We start from the raw sequence: 20,669 nt of genomic DNA on the forward strand, positions 1-20,669 counted from the left end.
ATATTAAGCTTTTAAATTCAAAATTCAAAATGTATATAGTGTTGTGTTTCAATGTGGAAATTAGTGAAGAATTGAAAAGACTCACATCAATTTTATTCGGACAATTTATGTTATGAAATTGTGATAAAAAGAAGTTTTTTAATGTAGTCAGTTTCTTTCTCCTTAAGTTGATTGTGAATGATAAATGAATAAATAATAAATATGTTTCGATAAAAAATGTAATTTTCAAGGGAGTTGAAAAAAATAAGTGAGTTTCAAGTGAAACATGTTATGGAAAATGAAATTAAGTTGATAAAAGGTTAGCCCACTTTGATTTTTCTATTTTAATGAATAAATCCTTATAAACATCTATCTTCAGCAGATACTCAACAAATATCTTCGGCAATACTAATGACAGACACTGAAAATACTTTATACTGGACCAAACTAGATGCAGTTCATGTAAGAAGTAAAAACGAAGGTAGATGGCACTATATATGTTTAGGATTACTTTGCATTTTTGAAAAATGGAGCAAATGCAGGAATATCGTACAGTCTCAGCTTGTTATTTCTAAGTTGACTGACTATCTATAGCTTGTTTTTGGAACAGCTATTTGATCTAGTAGGCAGAGACGATTTGAGTAGCACTTCATCCTCGTTTCATACAAGAAATTGAAGAATCTATAGCAATCCTAGATGTTTAGCTTCTAAATAAATATGTTGAGATTATTTTTATTTTCGAGCCAATTTTTCAAGTAGAATACATTTTTAGGCCAACGCATTGTATTGAATTGAAAATTATCTATTTCTTCACAGAGAAGCTTGGAAGTGAAAGTTCTATATAGGTATTATGATCGGTGCATCTTCAATTAAAATAACAGATGAACGTATATTATCAACAGATGGAGAATATTGTCACCTTTGAGTGTATGAGATGAACTGTTAGGACACCAAGTGGCAGTGGTTGTCGCAGTTTTGTGTAGGAATGTCGAACCTCTCGGAAGAAATCTCTCAATATCATTTGCAATGGACAAAGAATCTGAAATATGAGCGAATGAATATTATTGATCAAGTGCTGTGTACCACAATTTTCGATAAAGTAAACATATGCTATCCAACTAGTAGGTAGATTGTTTCCAATTAATCAAATTCAATCACACTTCTTTGTGAATTAACAATTCACAGATGGAAGTAGGATACCGGTAATGAGAAAGTGCATTCATTCAAATGCTAATTAATGAATAATCCTATTATATTAAGCGGGCAATTTCTGTATATCTGTTTATATTTTTCTATTTTTATATCTGGTTGTATGGTTATTTATGTTCAACGGATCTCGAAAACGGCTCTAACGATTTTCACGAAATTTGGAATATAGTAGGTTTATGATATCTAAATTCGATTGCACTAGGTCTCATCCCTGGGAAAACTCGCTGAAGGACATGAAAAGGATAATTCATCCTTGGAAAAACAGATGATGATTTCGTCGTCTGTCGATAACAGAAGATGCGTGTGCCTGTGTGGGAGATCAGCTGTGTAATCAATTAGCTTACCGTATCTCGCGAGAAATCTAGAAATTTTAATTGACTCGATCAAAATACAGTAGTCAGATTTTTTGACATGAGATGGTATATATCATAATATTCAAAGTTAATCATTATTTTACAGTTCTAAGTGATTAGTGAGTGTTATTTTGTTATAAAAATTTTGGTATGTAAACAATCTAAATTGGAACTTTTAACCTACTTCTTGGAATATTTATAGTGTATAAATCAAAATTCGGGGAAGAAACAGTTTTGGGCTATGCCTGTTAGTCCTTCCCCAATTATTTGAAAGAATTGAGTTCTGTTTATCAATAAATAACGAGCAAAGCTCGGTGCCCAGATATTCCTATACTATTAAACGAGCAATTTCTGTTTATATCTTTATATGTTTGGATGTTTATATGTTGAGATGTTTATATGTTTGTATTTCACCGGATCTCGAAAACGGTTCTAACGATTTTCACAAAATTTGGAACATAGTAGGTTAATTTTATGATATAAAAATTCGATTTCACCAGGTCTCATCCTTGTGAAAACTCGCTGAACGACATTAAAAGGATAATTCATCCTTGGCTGAAACAGCTGAGACTTTCGTCGTCTGTGGATAGTAAAAAGTGAGCGAGTGATTCTGTGGAAAATCAAAGTATCGCATCCCCGAAATTCATAAGCTGACGTATAACCAGCTGTAAAATATAAACATGATCATTTCAGAGAATTGTGTTCCGTCATAGCTTACTATAGATAGATCTAAAGTAAGCCATGGTTCTGTTTATCAATAAATAAAAATAACGAGTGAAGCTCGGTGCCCCGATATTTATCATTAAACGAGAATCCAAATTGAATGCTGTAAATCATTGCAGTAGAAGAAAGAAGTCTTTGGAATGATTTAAAATATTTAATTTTGATTTCAGTTCAATAATAATTATTTTAAATTCAATAAAGTGCATTTTCTAACAACAAAATATCACTTCTTAATACTCGATCATTCCTCATTACTGTTTTAACATGAATGAGACATGAGATTGAGATTGGCGTTAGAGCAGGATAAGGAGAAATAAATAGTGATAGAGGATATCTGATGGATATTAACATAGACGAGAAAATCACAAGTGCTCCTCCAATGATATAGTACGGCTACCTTATTGAGACCTAAGAATCAAGTACAATCGAGTTTAACACCATACAAACTAATGAAGCAAACTGAATATTTATGTATTATTGTCATCAATTTTGTTTACCATCCAACCGCTTCTTTTTATCAACTATTTATTTTTCGAGAATATGAATTCAACAGGAAATTAGAATTGCATGTGAATTACTTCCTATGGGCTACTAATAACAACATATTCCTCCTCTCAATCATGCTGGTAGTTGCTTTTTTAGTGCAAATGTCATGACAATTCTCAGTTACAAAACACTCATCATATAGCATCACTTTCCCAAAATATTTTTCCAATGAATTACTACTTTTCTAGAATTTTTTAAATTCATGAATAGTATTTTCAATGGATATAACGCAAATGGAAGCTTTGATAAGCCGTACCAATACATCCTCGATTAGTAAAATGATTTATAAGCAGGCAGCTCTAAATAAAAAAGTGATTTTATTTTTATAAATAATGGTCTTGTCGTTGAATATGATCTGATGGAGATTAGGAAAATATTTCTCCATTTCATGATGTATGGGATTTTATTGAGTAGAATCATAAAGAGAAAAACCATGCTATTATTTATTTATTAATAATTATGCTATATTTTCTCTATGGAAGAGCTTATCGACTCACCAGTAAAAGTTGAAACAATTGTCAGATTTTCCTCACTGAGTATCCTCAAAGGATGTTCCTCTTGGTCCACTTCGGGAAGTGGGTTCTCGAGTTGACCCATGCAGAGTGCAATATCCTCTTCAGTAACCTGGAACACAAGTGTTAACCATCATGAAGGATAACATATATGTTGATATTTTTTCCAAAAATGGCTAATGATTAGTTGAATACTTTTTTCATGTATTGTTTTCTGAATTATACTGCTCAGTGTGCGTTATGAGGGCAATAATGGGATGTAGTTTCTGGTGCCCTCAAATATGTATATTTTCAAATGAATAATAAATAATTTATATTTAGAATGTATGTGTTCAGGGCTACTTACTTTTTATATATAAAATAACATCATAGTAGCCTACCCTTTTCTTGAAAAGTTTTTATTATAAAAGATTAAAATCACAAATTAAAACAACTAGTTTCAATGTTTCACATCATCATCAGGTTTTGAGAATAAATTTTAAATTGGTTTATTAATAGAATCAACCTATAATTGATAACCTATTTGAAATTTATTCTAAAAGCCTATTTGAAATTTATTTTTAAAACCTGAAGATGATGACTGTGAAACATCGAAACTAGTTGTTTTATTTATGTTTTTAATCAGTAATTTTATATTTAAAACTTTTCAAAAAAGGGTACTATGATGTTATTTTATAAATATATAATTTATACTATATAGCATTCAACATCCACAGTGGATGTAAAGTGTCTAATCATTTGTGATTTTTTATTTCGCTAATTAATAGTAATGTCAGGATTTTAATAGCTGACCAATTTGCATTAGCATTAGCCCAATCTCTGGAAAGATTTCCTCATCATAGAGCACGTTAATAACTCAAGGAGATCCACTAGATATTTTATGGCTGAGTAAGGATTCACTACTTTGAACAATAGAGGAATTACAGTACCTATTTATATTTTTTCTATGCTTTTTGAACTATCAGCTGTCCTCATGAATAAAACCACCGCTTCCCATTTAACCAATGCTGACAATCCAAAGTGAATCTCTCGATACAAGTATTAGTGAAGGAAAGTGGTCAATGGTCTCCACCCAATGGAGAGACAGAAAACTACTGTTTCTTCGATTCCAAACAAATTAGGCTGATTGAAGATTTACATGACAACACAAGGTATTGTGGTGAACATTTCAATTATTTTGGGAACGGGCCTAACGTGGTCATACCACTTTAACTGAATGTGAACAATACACTACAGAGTAGATATTACATAGTAGCAGTTCATATATTCTAATTACATCCAGAAACTTTTCCTCGAATACAATATTCAAATGAAAATAATTCAGTCTTTGAATTCGACTGGATGGTGTAATTTATCTAACAGATATTATTTTTATGAAGAATATATTTTCAGGGTGAGAGTGAACAATGAGAAAACAATTTACCTGAAGACACGAATCTTGCACAAGGACCGGCTCTCCTAATTCTTCGACTTCAATGATTTCAATTTCCATTTCCTCTTCATTTTCATCGTCCAGAGGTTCCAATGCATCAGGTGCTGTATCAATGATGGTATCCTTATTCGCCATCACGTCTTGCGTTTTATCTGCTTGATCATAATGAATATGATTGAAACAACATCTACTTATACTGTGTATTTATTATATCTGTCTGTTACACAATTCAGACATTCACAGGCCAAGTCAGCAGTCGCAATATTTGGAAAAACCATTCCATATGAATTCCTCCCCAATCTAATATTTATATTACAAATCTTTATAATTGCATTTGATTGGGAACACGAGGCGATTGGAATAGACTACCATACACATCCAATAGCATGCGGAGCATTTTAATAGATAGAACCTATCAGGAACAATCTTCAACAATATTAATCATTTTCATGAAGGGGAAAACATCAAATTAATTCCTCCGAACATTTCAAAATAGATTTTCAACGTTTCTTGAGCAATAGAAATATATTTAAAAATATTCCATTCAAAATAATATCTTCTTCAGTAGACGAATTCAATTTGAAAATTTGAAAATTTTGGACTATAGGGAAAACATCAAATTAATTTCCTAAATCAATTTAAAATCATAGTATAATGTTCCTTAAGCAGTTGAGATAACATTTAACATGAAAAAATAATACCTTCTTAAGCAGTCAGTGCCAGTTCAAAAAATTTAATTTTTTAGAGAGAAGAACATAATGAGTTCCGCCTGGAATCCCATCAAGAACTTAGTAGGCCTACAATGTTTCTTGAACAATGAAAAATTGAGAAAATATTTTATATCAAATATTAGACTTTCTACAGAATACTATATCAATTTGAATATTTGGATATTCTATTTGGATAAATGGGAGCATATTCCATGGATTCCTGGAATTGAGTCAGAATTATAGTTTTAGATAGCAATGGAAATTAAGAAAATGTTTCATATATGATACCATAGAGAACCAATAGCGTAAGTAGATATCCCATGGGAAAGGGCGTTTATGTCGCAACTTTTACTGTTATCTCAAGCCGATTACTGTTGATTATTGACGAATTTTACTGTTTTGTTGTGGTGAGAGTGTATGAACGGCACAATATGAGAGACTACCAGTGTCACACAGCTTCACGGGAAAGAATTACATGAGCTAGTGGCTTGAGATAACAGTAAAAGTTGCGATATAAACACGCTATACCATGGGATATCTACTTATGCTATTGTTTCTCTATGATGATACCTTCTACAGCAGACGTTGTTAATTTGATAATTTCAATATTCTATTGAGATAAATTGGGGCATATCAAATGATAAATTCAAACCCATAGTTTAACGTTTCTTGAGAGATAAAAATTTAAGAAAGTATTCCATAAATATAGAGTTATACACTATACCTTCCACATCAGACGGCTTCAACGATGTTTCCTGATCTTGATTGACATCAGTTCTGCTGATTGACGTTTCATAGCAGTCATTGTCCTCCTGACCACTAGCTCTCCCTCGCTCTCCTTCCCTCAGTCTCTCCTTGGAGCTCTTGTCCTTCTGCTGCTTCTGCTGTTCTGCCTGCAGCTTCTGGTTTTCGACCCACTGCTGGATCATAGATTGCTTGTGACCGTCCATGAAACCATAGCTGGTGGCTCCTGCTGTACCATTGACTGTTGGCTGCATTGGACCATCTACCCACGTTTCTCTTGTGGTTATCATGTGCAGGTTTCGTGCTTCCACAACTCTGGACCTGAGACAGAAGAATACATACTTCTAATTGAATACATCACACTTTTCGTTTTGGGGCTACTGAGATTCTATTGAAAGACAATGGAAGTTATCAAGTACTCTTTTATTCAATCACAACACAACTGGTTTCAATTCATCAAGAACCATTTTCAAGTGTCACAACTCTTATTGTGTTGTAATTGAATGTAAATCATAGCTGAGATAGATGAATTTATCATACATCGACTCTCTAATTGATCATTGATATGATTTGAGAGGATTTAATTATCATGATAGATGTCACTATCGTATGTGATAGTATTGTTTGTTACACCGTCGTCAACATCAATTTATTGAAAGAAATCATCTAGGTTACTGAATTCAATATTTCCAAGAATTCCAACATTTCAAACAATTCCAACCTTCCTACTTGACAAGATATTTTCCATAATACAGCATTATCGAAATCAATTATATTAATAGATTTATAGATATTACTAAACGTCAGGCTCGCAGCGCTCGCCACATCCGTCTAGCCAGGGGGCTCCGCCCCCTGGACCTCCGTCTGGATCGTCCAAAAATGAGATCAGCGGGCTCGCTTAGCTCGCCTGCATTTTTCATTTGAGCATGCTTCATTCCATCAGAAAGTCAAAGTACTGAGAAAACGCAGAAAAGCTGTGAAAAACGTTGGAAAACGCTGATTTTGGGCGTATCTTTAATGAAATATTAAAGTCACCTCATCACAAAATTTTTAGACCCTAGCTAAACCTCTGTACCAAATTTGAACATTTTCTGTCTATTACTAATTTTGGGCGTATCTTTGGCGTTATTTCAAATTCCTTCTAACACAACTTTATTACACCCCAGCTGAGCTTTTGTAGTGAATTTTAACATTTTCTGTTCATTTGTTCTCGATAAATCTAAGAAAGAGCAAAAAAAAATCGCTGGAAAAGCGCCAATTTTGGGTGTATCTTTGACGTTATTGCAAATTCCTTCTAACACAACATTATTACACCCTAGCTGAGCTTCTGTACTAAATTTGAACATTTTCTGTTCATTTGTTCTCAATAAAGCTGAGAAAACGCTAAAAAACACTGGAAAACACAGATCTTGTCTTTGGAAATTTTTCCAAATCCGTATGTAAATCATAGCTGAGATAGATAAATTTATCATACATCGACTCTCTAATTGATCATTGATATAATTTGGGAGGATTTAATTATCATGATAGATGTCACTATCGTATGACATGTGATAGTATTGTTTGTTACCCCGTCGTCAACACCAATTTATTGAAAGAAATCATCTACTGAATTCAATATTTCCAAGAATTCCAACCTTCCTACTTGACAAGATATTTTCCATAATACAGCATTATCGGAATCAATTATATTGATAGATTTATAGATATTAGTAGACTTTCGTTCTTAGTGCGCCTCTAAAGGGCCAACTGAACATACCTACCAAATTTGAACGTTTTTGGTCCAGTAGATTTTTAGTTCTGCGAGTGATATGAGTCAGTGAGTGAGTGCCATTTTGCTTATATATATATTATATGGAAGTAGATGGATTTTAAGAGTTCAAACGCACTTTTTTGCTCCAAAACCCCCTCCCCCCCTCCCCCCTCGTCCAACCCGCCACCCCTTCCCCCTGCCTTCCCTTCCCCCCCCCCGCCCGCAGGGTGGGGGGTGTTGGAGGGGGTGTTCTAAAAATAGATTTCCCTTCCCCTTGCCCAGTGGAGATGAGGGGGATGAAAAGAGAGAGATATATCTTTCCCTCTCTCTCTTTCTAACCCCTTCCCCTTGCCCGGTGGTGATGAGGGGGATGAAAAGAGAGAGATATATCTTTCTCTAACCCCTTCCCCTTGCCCAGTATAGATGAGGGGGATGAAGAAAGTGAGGGAAAAAATAATTTTCCTTTGAGGGGGGAAAAATTCCCTTGCTGACAGATTGAAGTGAATCCTTCTCTCTATTGCTATACTGACAGATTGAAGTGGATCCTTCTCTCTACATCTATTGCTATACTGTCAGATTAAAGTGAATCCTTCACTCTACATCTATACTGACAGATTAAAGTGAATCCAGAGAGAGAGGTCAATGACTCTCTCTACATCTAATTCTATACTGTCATATTAAAGTGAATTGAGAAATTCCCTATCACTCTACATCTATACTGACAGATTAAAGTGAATCCCTCTCTCACATCCAATGCTATACTGTCATATTAAAGTGAATCCAGAGAGAGAGAGAGGTCAATGATCTAAGTTCTTTTACATTTTTTATCTGCAATATTGTACAAGCATTTCCAAAGTTCATTGGAATTTTTAACAACAGATAATGCTGAATCATTTGAATTAATATGCTCAACATCGAAATTAAATTTCTTAATTAACTCATGGTTCATTTCAAAATTATGTTCTTCATTTTTAACAAGATGTAATTCATTATTTTCTATTTTATCAATAACTTTGTCGAGGTGTTCTTTGTCGTCAGCAGTCATAAGTCCTGTCAACCATGATATGGCGTTTCCTAATCCGTTCATTAGTCCACGTTTTACCTTTTTATTTTCATTTTCAGAAATCATTTCTAATTTAAAATATTGGTTGAGTGAAATTTTCTTCAAAGATTCAATAATGTCAGAGGATATGTAAGCGACTTGCAGATTATTAATATGAGTCTGTAATTTCAAAGATTGTATTTTAAGGTCAGTCACGTTAGTAAAATGGATAACTTGTATGTGTCGTTAATGAGCATAGATTGTCCTATTTTAATCGGAATTATTCCTGCTGTCTTTGTCAAGTCTGTCAGTCTGTACGTCAACGTTGCTGGGATCAGGAACAACAGAAGGATGGTCATTGCCTTCATCTGCAACAATTAGATTATCTTTTACTTTTTTACGAGGCCTTTTCATTCTGTTAGGGTGGATTTTGATTAAATTTCTTTTCAGTTTAAACCTATCACCTTCCTTAGTAGCTGTGCTATACCTTGGAACATTTTTGTGAATTTTTTTTATGAATATCCTATCTGGTATTTCAGGTGGTTCCTCTCTATTTTTGTTACATTTTTCTGTTCGTTTTTCTTTTTCCTCGATTATTTTCTTGTAAACGGCATCATTCAACGCTTGTATTTCTTTGAAGTATTGATTAGCAAGTTCTTCAGTGATTACTGCGGGATTATCCTGATCTTGATTTTTTGGTAAATAATTCTGAATTCCGAAAGTTAGTTCATTTGGGCTTAAGTTGAATTGATCTTTTATCGAATTGTTATAGGTTCGCAAAGCTAATCGAAGTTTTTGTTCAACACTATATTTTGGGAATTTAATTTCGAGTCCTTGTAGAATTTCAATAATTGTGGAGTGTGTTCTTTCTATTAGTCCTTGAGATTGGGGATGATAAGGTGTGGTGAAGTAAGTTTCAATACCATTTATTTCAGTGAATTGTTTGTATAGTGCATTGTTGAATTCTAATCCGTTATCGGATTGAATGCATTTTGGAATTGGGAAAACTGAAAGATAGTTGTTTAGATTTTTTATTATTTCGATACTGTTAGCTGATTTCAATGTGTAGGCGGAAAGTCTTTTAGAAAACGAATCGACAATTGTGAGGATTTTAATATTATTATACGTGAAAGTGTCAATCTGAAGTTTTTCGAAAGGTTTAGTAGGTGTGGGAGTTACTTTGAATTTAGTTTTAATTGGGTTTCTTTCATACTTGGTTTTCAAACAGATTTCACATTTATTTACAAATTCGGTTACGTCTTTGTGCATTGCGGGCCAATAGTAGTTTTTACGTATTTGTTTATAATTCTCGTTAATTCCTCTGTGGAAGTTTTTGTCTTCATGACATCGAGCTATTATCATTGTTTGTTCATCTACATCAGTTATGTCGGCGTTTATTCTTTTGTAGATTCGGAATTTTATGTTGGGAACTATTTTGACAATTTCATTAGTCATTGAACTTAGAATTTCTGTTTTTAGAGCTTCAAACAATGGACTTTTATTTGAAAATACTATACCGTACACAGTATCAGGTTTCAAATACTCTCGTATTTCTTCTACGTTGTTTCCAATGTCACGTGCGTCTCTGTATTTGAAAATTATTCTGTTTTTATTAAAGATCTTTTTGAATTGGGGTTTTCCTTTACCTCGTGAAATAACTATTTGGTTTGCTTCAGTGTTTATGATACTATTTTCGTCCATTATACCTATTCTATCATCTGAACTTTCTTGAGAATGTTGTGTCATTAGTGAGTCATTGTCATTATCATTATTAGTATTATTTACAAGGTTTTCGTTGCCAGTTTCCACATCATTTTCATTAATATTATCAATATTTGCATTAACTATCGAATTGTTACCATTTGTTCATCAAGATCATTCAATATACTTTCACTCACCGACGGAGGAGCTTCATTGTTATGGAATCTTAGCAGATCATTGATATCAATGTCATCGTACTCATCATTGTTATTGACATTGTCGTTGGCATTGTTCGCATTATTTTCCGCGGGAAAGCCTGGGAATAATTCTGAATCGTCAAAACCTGTAAATTCATCACTACTTTCCATCATATTTACATTGAAAGGCCGTGAGAGACAATCAGCAACACAATTTGAGCGACCTTTTATGAATTCTACGGTGTAATCATACTCTTCCATTAACAATTTCCATCTCATTAATTTAGCATTTGGTTCTTTTAGAGAATGAAGCCATTGGAGTGGCTTGTGATCTGTTCTTAGGGTGAATTTTCTTCCATACAAATATGGCCTGAAATGTTTCACTGCCCAAGTTATTGCTAACATTTCTTTTTCAATAGTAGAAAGATTTTGTTCAGCGGGATTGAGTGTTCTAGAAGCGAATGAAATTGGGAGATCTTTATTGTCAGTCATTTGACTAAGGACCGCCCCTAAGCTTACATTGGATGCGTCTGTTGTCAAAATATATGGATCATTCAATTTAGGTAACTGCAATATTGGTGCGTTAGTAATTGCTTCTTTCAGAAAATTGACAGCTTCAATGAATTTAGGATCTTTTGGGTTTATAGTGGATGTTTTTCTCAATGCGTTAGTTAAAGGTTGAGCTATTTTAGCGAATCCTTTTATCATTTTTCTGTAGTATCCTGCCAAACCTAAAAATTGTTTTATTTGTTTAGTAGTTTGTGGAACGGGAAAATCTTTTATTGCTTTTACTTTTTCAGGATTAGGCTGAATGCCTTTTTCCGAAACTATGTGACCTAGAATAGAAGTTCTTTCTTAAAGAATTCGGTCTTGTCCAATTGTATTTTTAGTTGATGAGTTTTCAATCGTTTGAATACAACGTTCAGGTGTTTCATGTGCTCTTGTAAGCTATCACTAAAAATAATAATATCATCAAGATATACAAGAACATTTGGTAAATCACAAAATATCAAGTTCATTGTCCTTTGAAATTGAGGTGGACCATTTTTCAACCCAAATGGCATTCTGAGAAACTCATAATGACCATTTTCAGTACTAAAAGCTGTTTTTGGTATTGATTCGGGTTCCATTTCAATTTGATGGAATCCTGAAACAAGGTCAATAGCCGAAAAGTACGTTGCTCGACCGATTTTTGAGAACAAGTCTTCAATATTCGGGAGAGGAAATCTATCATCTTTAGTTTTGTTGTTCAATTTCCGATAATCTACTACAAGACGAACTTTGCGTTTTCCTGAAGCATCAGGTTTCTTCGGCACAACCCATAAGGGAGAGTTGTACGGAGAATTAGACGGTCTTATTATCTTTTGTTCGAGTAACTTGTTTATTTCATTACTAATATCCTGCCTAAATGAGATAGGATAGCGGTAGTTTTTTGAATAAACAGGTTCTTCGTCTGTAGTCACTATTTTATGCTTGAGCAAGTTAGTAGCAGTTAATATATCACCTTCGAATTTTATTATTTCGGGATATTTCATAAGAGTACTAATAATGCATTCTTTCTCTTCTGAGTTCATATGCTCAGTTCTCAATAAAGAAGTGATTTCGTCAATGGAGAGGGGATTATCGATCATCTCACCCATGTACAATTCACATTCTTCTACAGAAACTGTTTCGATACTCAACGTTTTGTCACAATCAGAAAAATATTCAATCTCAATAAAACCATTCCTATCAATATCAGTTACAATATTATACAACTGCAATTCCTTAATACTAACAACACATAGCTTATCTGATGGAGTGCAAACATTAGTTTTAATTTTCAATTCATTCCAACCTTTGTTGATTTCAATATGATTCATTCCTAACAGTGGTATCGTGCAATCTTTCGTTATGAGACAATTGGTCTCCAAATCATTTTTGCTTTCAACCCTTGCAATGTTTGCTTTCCAATAAGAACATCATAATTATCGCTAAAATCATACACATAAAATTTTTCATCTTTATCAACACCAAGCATATTCTTAACATTAATATTTACACAACCTTTTCCATTAGATTCACCAGCGGGTGTACGAATTTTATAATCACAATCAATTATTTTTGTCTGAGGAGAAACCATTTGAGGTTTAATGAAATTATATTTACTACCTGTATCGATCAAAATTCGTGAATCATTGTAATGAATATGAGGCAAATCAAGAGAGATCGTATTCAAATCTAATACTACGTTTTTGGATTGTTGTTCGAGCCTACTTCTAAAAAATGATTCATTTTCTCGCAAAGGTCACTTACAGCATTTTCCATAGAACTCATTCTAGCATCCATGCTTTCAAATTCGGAAAACTCATTTTCAGAAGATTCAATATTGTGAACTGGAAACTTTTGAAAATTGGAAACTGTTCTCATGCTCACATCGTTTGATTTTTGATTCAAATTTTGGTTGTTATTATTGAAGTTTGCATTTGGATTACGATTGAAGTTGTGATTTTGGAAACTTTGTCCATTACGAAATCTACTTTGAAAGGATTGTCCTCTGTTGAAATTATTTTGAGGCTGAGAGAAATTTTTCTGATTGAAATGATTTTGAGGTTGAGAAAAATTTCTCTGATTGAAATTGAAATTACGATTTTGAGATTGAGAAAAGTTTCTTTGATTTGAATTGTTTTGGTTTTGAAACTGATGGAAATTTTTCGGATGCGAATTTTGATTGGAATTTGACGAGTTTTGTTTTCCTTCAGATTTACTGAAAGTTTGATTCATTTGTGTTACATCAGTAGTAAATCCTAAATGTTTCAAATAAGCACTACTCTTATTGATAATAGCCTGTCTTGCATCACTGAGGTCTTTGATTCCTAGCGTTTGTAGGTGAGCTCCAAGCTGGTGGTTGATTCCTTCCACTAAAATCATTACAATTTGTTTATCCAACTGAGATGAGATAGTTTCAAGAATTGGACCAGTTAGTCCATCGAGTTTGTGTCTTGAGATCACGGTTCTTTTTTGTTGCAGTCTATTTATGAATTGAATAGGGTGTTCTTTTTGGTGTGATTTCATAGCAAGCAGTTCCATAGTTAATTGTTCTACTGTCCTATTATCAGCAAAGTTGTTTTTCAAAACATCAATCAAATTTGAGAGGTCATCTACTGTACTGTTGAGGATTACATCTTTAGCAGGTCCATGTAATTTGTTTTTACAATAGTGAAGGAGAATCCAATGATTGTCTGCTGCTTCCGCGATACGATTATTACAGTAGTCATTTTTCAATTTTTCGACAACTTCGAGAAAGCTAAGTAGTTCTATTGGGTTTCCTGTATATTCAGGTATTATATGTAGGTGATGTTTCGCAATTGGTCTTGAAATAAGGGGGTTATCCATTGTGCTTTCACTGTTATCTTCACTATTACTGTCACTGATTGTAGATGTAGAAGACGTGTTACCTTGAACTGTGGAGTTGGATACAGTTGCAGCCAGAGCCAGGTACGATCTTAACCTTGGCCGGTAATCGATAAGAAGTTTATGGTCTGGTCTGCTATCCTTCTTGCCTTTCTTCCCCAGGATGGTGGTTGTTGGTGTTGATGAGTCACTGTTCCACTTGATGGTCTCGATGATGGTTCATATCAGTTGCGACCCCGACTTTCGAATTTTCCGCGATCAGTTGTGATTGATAATTGATCAATATAAACTGGCGGTTAAATGAACAGCACAATTTTCACGAAATTTTCACGAAAAACTCTTCAGGGTCCCTGTTCGGGCGCCAAACACGTTCACGTTCATTAAAACTCAGTTTTTAAAAAGACATTTTATTTGCAAAAAATACATGTTAACACATCAAGTGGCTGAAGTAGACTAACTAAAATTAGCGCGCTGAGAGCGACACTAAGCGGTACTGACAAAAATAGTAGTCAGCACATCAATTGTTTAAGTTTACATAATTTATATATATATATATATATATATAATATATATATATATTATATATATATATATATATATATATATATATAATTGATTTTAGAGAGATAAATTCTATCATAGCCAATTGCAATAATTGGAAATGCATTCCATCCTCCGAAATCATTGAATTCATGTAAATAACCGATTATCTGTCAGTATAATAACAGATTTTTTTGCAATTAGTTGTAGAAAAGGAATAGAACCTTTGTTGTAATATAGCAGCCTGGAGTTGATTTTACTCAAATTAAAGGTATGATCACAGTGCACGTGAGATCATGCATAACCACAAATACAGATGAGAAACGAAAACTGGAAAGATCGATACAGACACGCTGTGATTTATCTGTCGCTGCTCACACTGAATGCCACCAGCAAGTGCACGCGTGCAGTTTTCAGATTTTGTTTCTCATCTGCATGCGTGGTCATGCATTTTCTCGCGTGCTCTTGCACATACGTTAGAAGTGCTGACGAATCATAACCTCTTTTGGACAAATTTTCAATCAAAATTAGGGTAAGGGCTATAAGCCTGTTTTTTCGTTTTCAATAATTTTATGATTATGTGTTTTTGTCTATGTTGAATAAATAAATAAGTGAAGAAATATATGAATAAATGAATACGCGTGCATCCGATGTGATCATACACAAACAAGTTGTATAGTCTATAGTTCGCTCCTCCCATGTAGGTACACTCTTCATACTGTTTGTATATATTGGAAAAAGTTTATAATTCATGTTTAATTTATTGATCATAATCTTTATTAATAAATTCCACTCACCGTGAAATACGAGGACCATCCACCCACTGTTCCTCCCCATTGCTGCCAACCGACAGAGAGGTCGTCTTGGATTTGGCCGTTCTGGCCGGCGACGATTTGGAACTCTGCATTCCCATTTTACCCGCCGCAATTTTCCTGGGACTACCTCTCCCCGATCCATCACTCGCCTTGAATGTCCCTGATCCAGAAACAGAAGACAAACTAGCCGTCTTGAAAGGTGAAGGTGGCACTGAGGATAGACTGGAGGTTTTGAACGGGGAGACTGGGACTGAGGAAAGAGTTTTGAACGGAGAGGCAGGAACGGATTTGGAGTGCGGTCTCTCGAGACCGGATCCCCGCAGTGCTTTGCTCATGGAGCAGCGGTTGTCGCCGCTGTTCAGAGCGGGCAGGTAGACCGGCGGGTGTTCGCCGTCCGTCTCGTCGGGTCCGGTCCGGTCGGGTCCGCCCATGTAGATGACCGTGTCCGCCGACTGTTCGCTGCTCGACGGACATTCGCTGCTTCCAGACACGCGTCCGGTGTCCGGGATGTCCCGGGCTCCGCCGCCGCTGCCGCCTGTGAACTGCACAATCGAATAGTGTTAGTTTCGTTTGTAGATAAATAATGGCAAGCAGATGAGAAAAATGAGATGAGCAATCATGAGAGTTACTGAAAACATCATACGGAACAAAATTAGAAGCAGCAAAGGGTAGGGGATCTTCTGTGCAGGGCGTTATATGCCAATGAAGCACAATGAATAAATAAGCAATGAATTGGCTCTTCTCATTAGATGTCAGTGACGAATATAGAAGAACATATTCCAAGTTCAATGTAAGGATTAAGGTTGAGTGATTTTAAGTAAACAACGCATGATACTTTATATTAGTTTTGCTGCTCATATTCAGATGGTATATAATTTGCGCTAAACACCTTCTCTACTTTACCAAATCACGCTTCTATACTGTTGACATTAACTCATATAAAATGTACATTTCTAAACAAACCAAATGACGGAAAGATCTCAGTTATTATTATTCAAACATACTGGTCAAGATATTAACAATGTCACATTTGTAAACACTTTTCCGTACTAGAAGGAGAGAAGAAATATATCACTATCTGCCGCGGCGATGCCCTCGCACATGATTAATTCAGAAAAATTCAGATTATTGTACTCATTTTTCTTTATATTTATTATTTGGGAGGTGGGCCCCCTGGCCCCCCTTGTATACGCCCCTGTTAGGGGTACTAATCATCATTAAATAATGAAACATCATCAAAAGTATTCCTTAGCAAAATTATTAGTTTTCTTGCTAGAAAATTGAGTGTACTTTTGATAATTTTTCTCCAAGTTTTAATGGTGATCAGTAGCCATAAGAAGAATGAATCGAATGCTTATTCTTTTATACAACTACAAATCATACAGTTATGACTGGGAGAGAGGAATATGTTATAAAAATATAAAAAAGTGAGCGAGATATGGACTGATGTTCTTGGGTGCCAAGAGGAGTTCGAAAAAAGGTTGAAAATGTGATTAATACAGGCCTATCAACTGAGAGCCTTTTACAATTTTTGCAAGGATGCGTCACCTTGAAAGCACCACTAAAATAATATGATGGAATTCATTTGTTAGGTCGAAAACATAACAATATTACATCAGAGATTGATGTGAAGATATAAGCTAATGAAGATAATATTGTTTTTTTTTCTTGTAATCTATGAAACTTTGATGGAAGGGGGTGTAGGATATATGTTGATTATATAATGGAGAATAGAGATGGCTGTATTACAGTTTTAAACTTATAATGTGAGTATATGAATTGAAATGAAACCTTAAACCGACGCCTCCTCATGCGGTGTATCCTGGAGGCGAGCTGGATGGTGGCCAGCGTCTCGACGTAATGAGACACGTCTGGAGACACGTGGGCCACCATCGCCACGTGACACGTCACCGAGCCCAAGCACTCCTTCAGAGCCTGCGCCATTCTCTGATCCCTGCGAATAATTACACTGCATTAGACATCGATTACAAAACAATTAATCAACTTGTCGATGAATCTCTAGTAGGTACTCTAGTGGTCTATTTCAGGAACCTGACTTGTCTTATAATCCATAACTGGAGTCCTTGGGACGTAATCTTAAAAAAAGGTGTCATTTATTGGAAAAACTTTCTTATGTCAAAAATTGATCATCAAAACTATTCTGAATAAAACTAGTTTTTTCCCAACCAGTTTGACTTTTCTAGAATTCGATGTTCACAATTATTAGACAATTATATATTTTGAGTGTAGTATCACACTTTGAATGTGTGTGTAAAAATAAATTGAATTGAATTTCAGAACAGGTACCTATTATTCAAGAGAAAAAAATATTATTCTAGGAACTCTCTATTTCAGGACAGGAAAGATTTAGAATCCACTAGTAATTATTAGAAAACCTAATAATAGTGTGATATATCGCAATTTATAATTTGCATTCAAATCATCTTGAGTATTTTTTTTATTAAGATCATTGAAACACAACATATAATTTATTCAAATATTATTCAACCAGTTTTCAATCATTTTACCTGTAAATATGAAACAGAATTGTACTGAAGGGAATATTAAATTATTCCCAGTTGATTGGAGAAAACTTCAAGTGTTGAAGAACAACTGTGGTTTTGATATAAATATCTCGAACATGGGGATACCTCAGTCGTCAAAGAGTCTCTTCTGAATATTAGCATTTGAAAAACTACTGTCTGAAACAGTAGAGCTATTATTGGTACCTAATGTTTTGGGTTCGAATCCCGCCAAGCGCATGGTGCTACATAACTGCGAAGTCATATATATCAACAACAAAAAGAATATTTAGAGAGAGAAAGTTGATAAAAATTATACAAATACATAGAGTTCTAATTATGTGATTATTTATATGAGCGACCACAGATGCTCTATTACTGGAATGAAAATGAAATGCAGTTAGACCACCCTTTTGGAATTTTATAATTCTCATTATATTTCAGTAGAACGGTTCTGTTTAAATATTGCACGGATACCACTACTAAGCCTCCATCGAATTGGCTTCTAACTGTTCTCTCTGTGTTCAATAATATTACACTTTCAGAATTGTTTATTATTTTATTTATTCATTCATTTATTGTATAAACACTATATCATGACATTGGAGGAAAAACTAGGCTGAGCCTGTACTAATTCTCTCCAAAAATTTTGATAAAATGTTAATGTTGTCCAATTTAAAGTTTAAAAGGTTATGAATTCACACACTCCTTCGCCACTTAATTTTCGGGCCAGGAATAAATTATTTGAGAATTTTGAAGGTTGACGTAATATTTCAAGTGAGTTACAGATAAATGTATCACAATAAATTTAAATGTATTATTTAATGTATCACAATAAATTAAAGATAGGAGAAATATTGTACTTATTTGAAATATTGAATACAAAATCACAAATTATTCGGCCTGTTTGATTAAATATAAACAGATTAATGTAATTGGTAATTTCATATTATTTTGAATTATCCATACCTATGAGGAATGTGTTTCTGAGAGTTGAATATGGCCAGGAGAACCCCTCCTACAGCTGATGGTGTAAATTTGCCAGTCCCACTTAGGTCGAGACAATGTAGTCTGCTACGGCCTCCTGAAACTGATTAGCAATCCAAAATTATAATCAATTAAAGAAACTTACTTATAAGAGAAGCTGATCAGAAATTCTTCATTGTACATCTCAAGCCACGTTTACAACGTAGAGTTGTCAACTGAGATTTCAAGAAATTTCGATGATTTGTTGCCAAATTCTTAAATAGCACAGTAACATTTAACTTGTTTCTGCAGAAAAAGAAAAATTGACAATTTCCTTGGAATAAACTATTATTTGTGAACAACATTAATTTGTTGACAACTCTGGTGTAAAAGTGGCTTTATAGGTAATGTATGTTGAATAGCCTACATCACAATTAAACCAAACTAGACATATTATGACTCGTGAAATCAACAAAAGATTACAACTAATCTCAAATATACCTTAAAATTAGATATTTCTTTTTGCAAAGTCGAATTATTGGTAAGTTACCTACTCAATAATATATGTTTCTCAGTTTTCGAATGTTATAACATTTATATACAGACTTCAATTCCATTGTTTGTGCGAAAATGCATTCTGCTGTCTTTATGGAGGAATAAACTTCTGTTTTTTCGTTTTTGGACGAGTAAAAATTATTCAAAAATGTAATTCAGAATAATTTAGTACAGTAATTTTTTTGTACAGTAATTTAGAATAATTTTCTTCTAGAAAATTATACTAATCCACAGAGATGAGAGGATAAAATTCAAATCAATTATAAACTTTTGTAATACAGTACAGATCACTAGCGTATTGACAAATCATGCTACACACTGAAAATCTGGCAACAAAAATTTGAAACCCATTTCTGTACAACCTTGTATTTCCTTATCAAACTCAGCTCCCCACAAAACTCCTTATTGTCTAATATTATTGTTCTCTTTAATATGGTTCAATCTCGTAGTGCATTATGTCTTTTGAATTGTACTGTTTCTGTGAGAAATAAAATTTATTACTATTCAATTATTAGGCATGTACTGTATTATAATTATTCATTTATCAGTAGTATTCTGAAGAGAACATAATACCTCCTCCCCTGCCGGCAACACTGTACTGGTAGACATGCAGTGAGAATATCAGATGCGAGTCACAGCTCTGTTTGGCTGCAATGGCTGAGTCCAAGTAGAAGGCTGCCTTCTCAGCTGTCGGAGCCCTCAGTTCACTGCTGTTCAGAATCTGCATGCCTAGAAGAGGATCGTCTCTCAGATACATCCCTGGTGACTGCTCTTCATCTATAAAGAATCATTTATTGGATCATTCTTCAAATATATCCATATAAATATATTTCCCATATTATTCATTAGACTCAGCATTATTGATAGAATCAAACATTATTTATTATTCTTATTATTGAACTTTTAAAACCATCATTTGAAAACTGATAGAATTGATTCTAGAAAAATAAATATAATAAAAAATATCATATTCTTGT

At 34.0% G+C, this 20,669-nt stretch overlaps 1 protein-coding gene across 5 annotated transcripts in view; it reads right to left on the bottom strand.

Annotated features, from left to right (window-relative positions):
* The window catches only part of LOC111056267 (kinesin-like protein CG14535), a 172,420-nt gene that overhangs the window by 10,614 nt on the left and 141,137 nt on the right, over positions 1-20,669 (bottom strand). For 3 of the 5 annotated variants that reach the window (XM_039427801.1, XM_039427802.1, XM_039427803.1), the window contains 8 exons: positions 20,266-20,469; positions 19,141-19,261; positions 17,441-17,603; positions 15,632-16,191; positions 6,189-6,529; positions 4,746-4,909; positions 3,308-3,434; positions 899-1,018 (listed from right to left, as the gene is read on the bottom strand). In XM_039427801.1, coding sequence (XP_039283735.1) covers positions 899-1,018; positions 3,308-3,434; positions 4,746-4,909; positions 6,189-6,529; positions 15,632-16,191; positions 17,441-17,603; positions 19,141-19,261; positions 20,266-20,469 — 1,800 coding nt within the window. The remainder of the gene's footprint in view (positions 1-898; positions 1,019-3,307; positions 3,435-4,745; positions 4,910-6,188; positions 6,530-15,631; positions 16,192-17,440; positions 17,604-19,140; positions 19,262-20,265; positions 20,470-20,669) is intronic. The other 2 variants (XM_039427805.1, XM_039427804.1) reach the window with 1 other exon arrangement.

Source organism: Nilaparvata lugens, chromosome 5, assembly GCF_014356525.2.
Source record: "Nilaparvata lugens isolate BPH chromosome 5, ASM1435652v1, whole genome shotgun sequence".
Classification (NCBI taxonomy): Eukaryota; Metazoa; Arthropoda; class Insecta; order Hemiptera; family Delphacidae; genus Nilaparvata; species Nilaparvata lugens.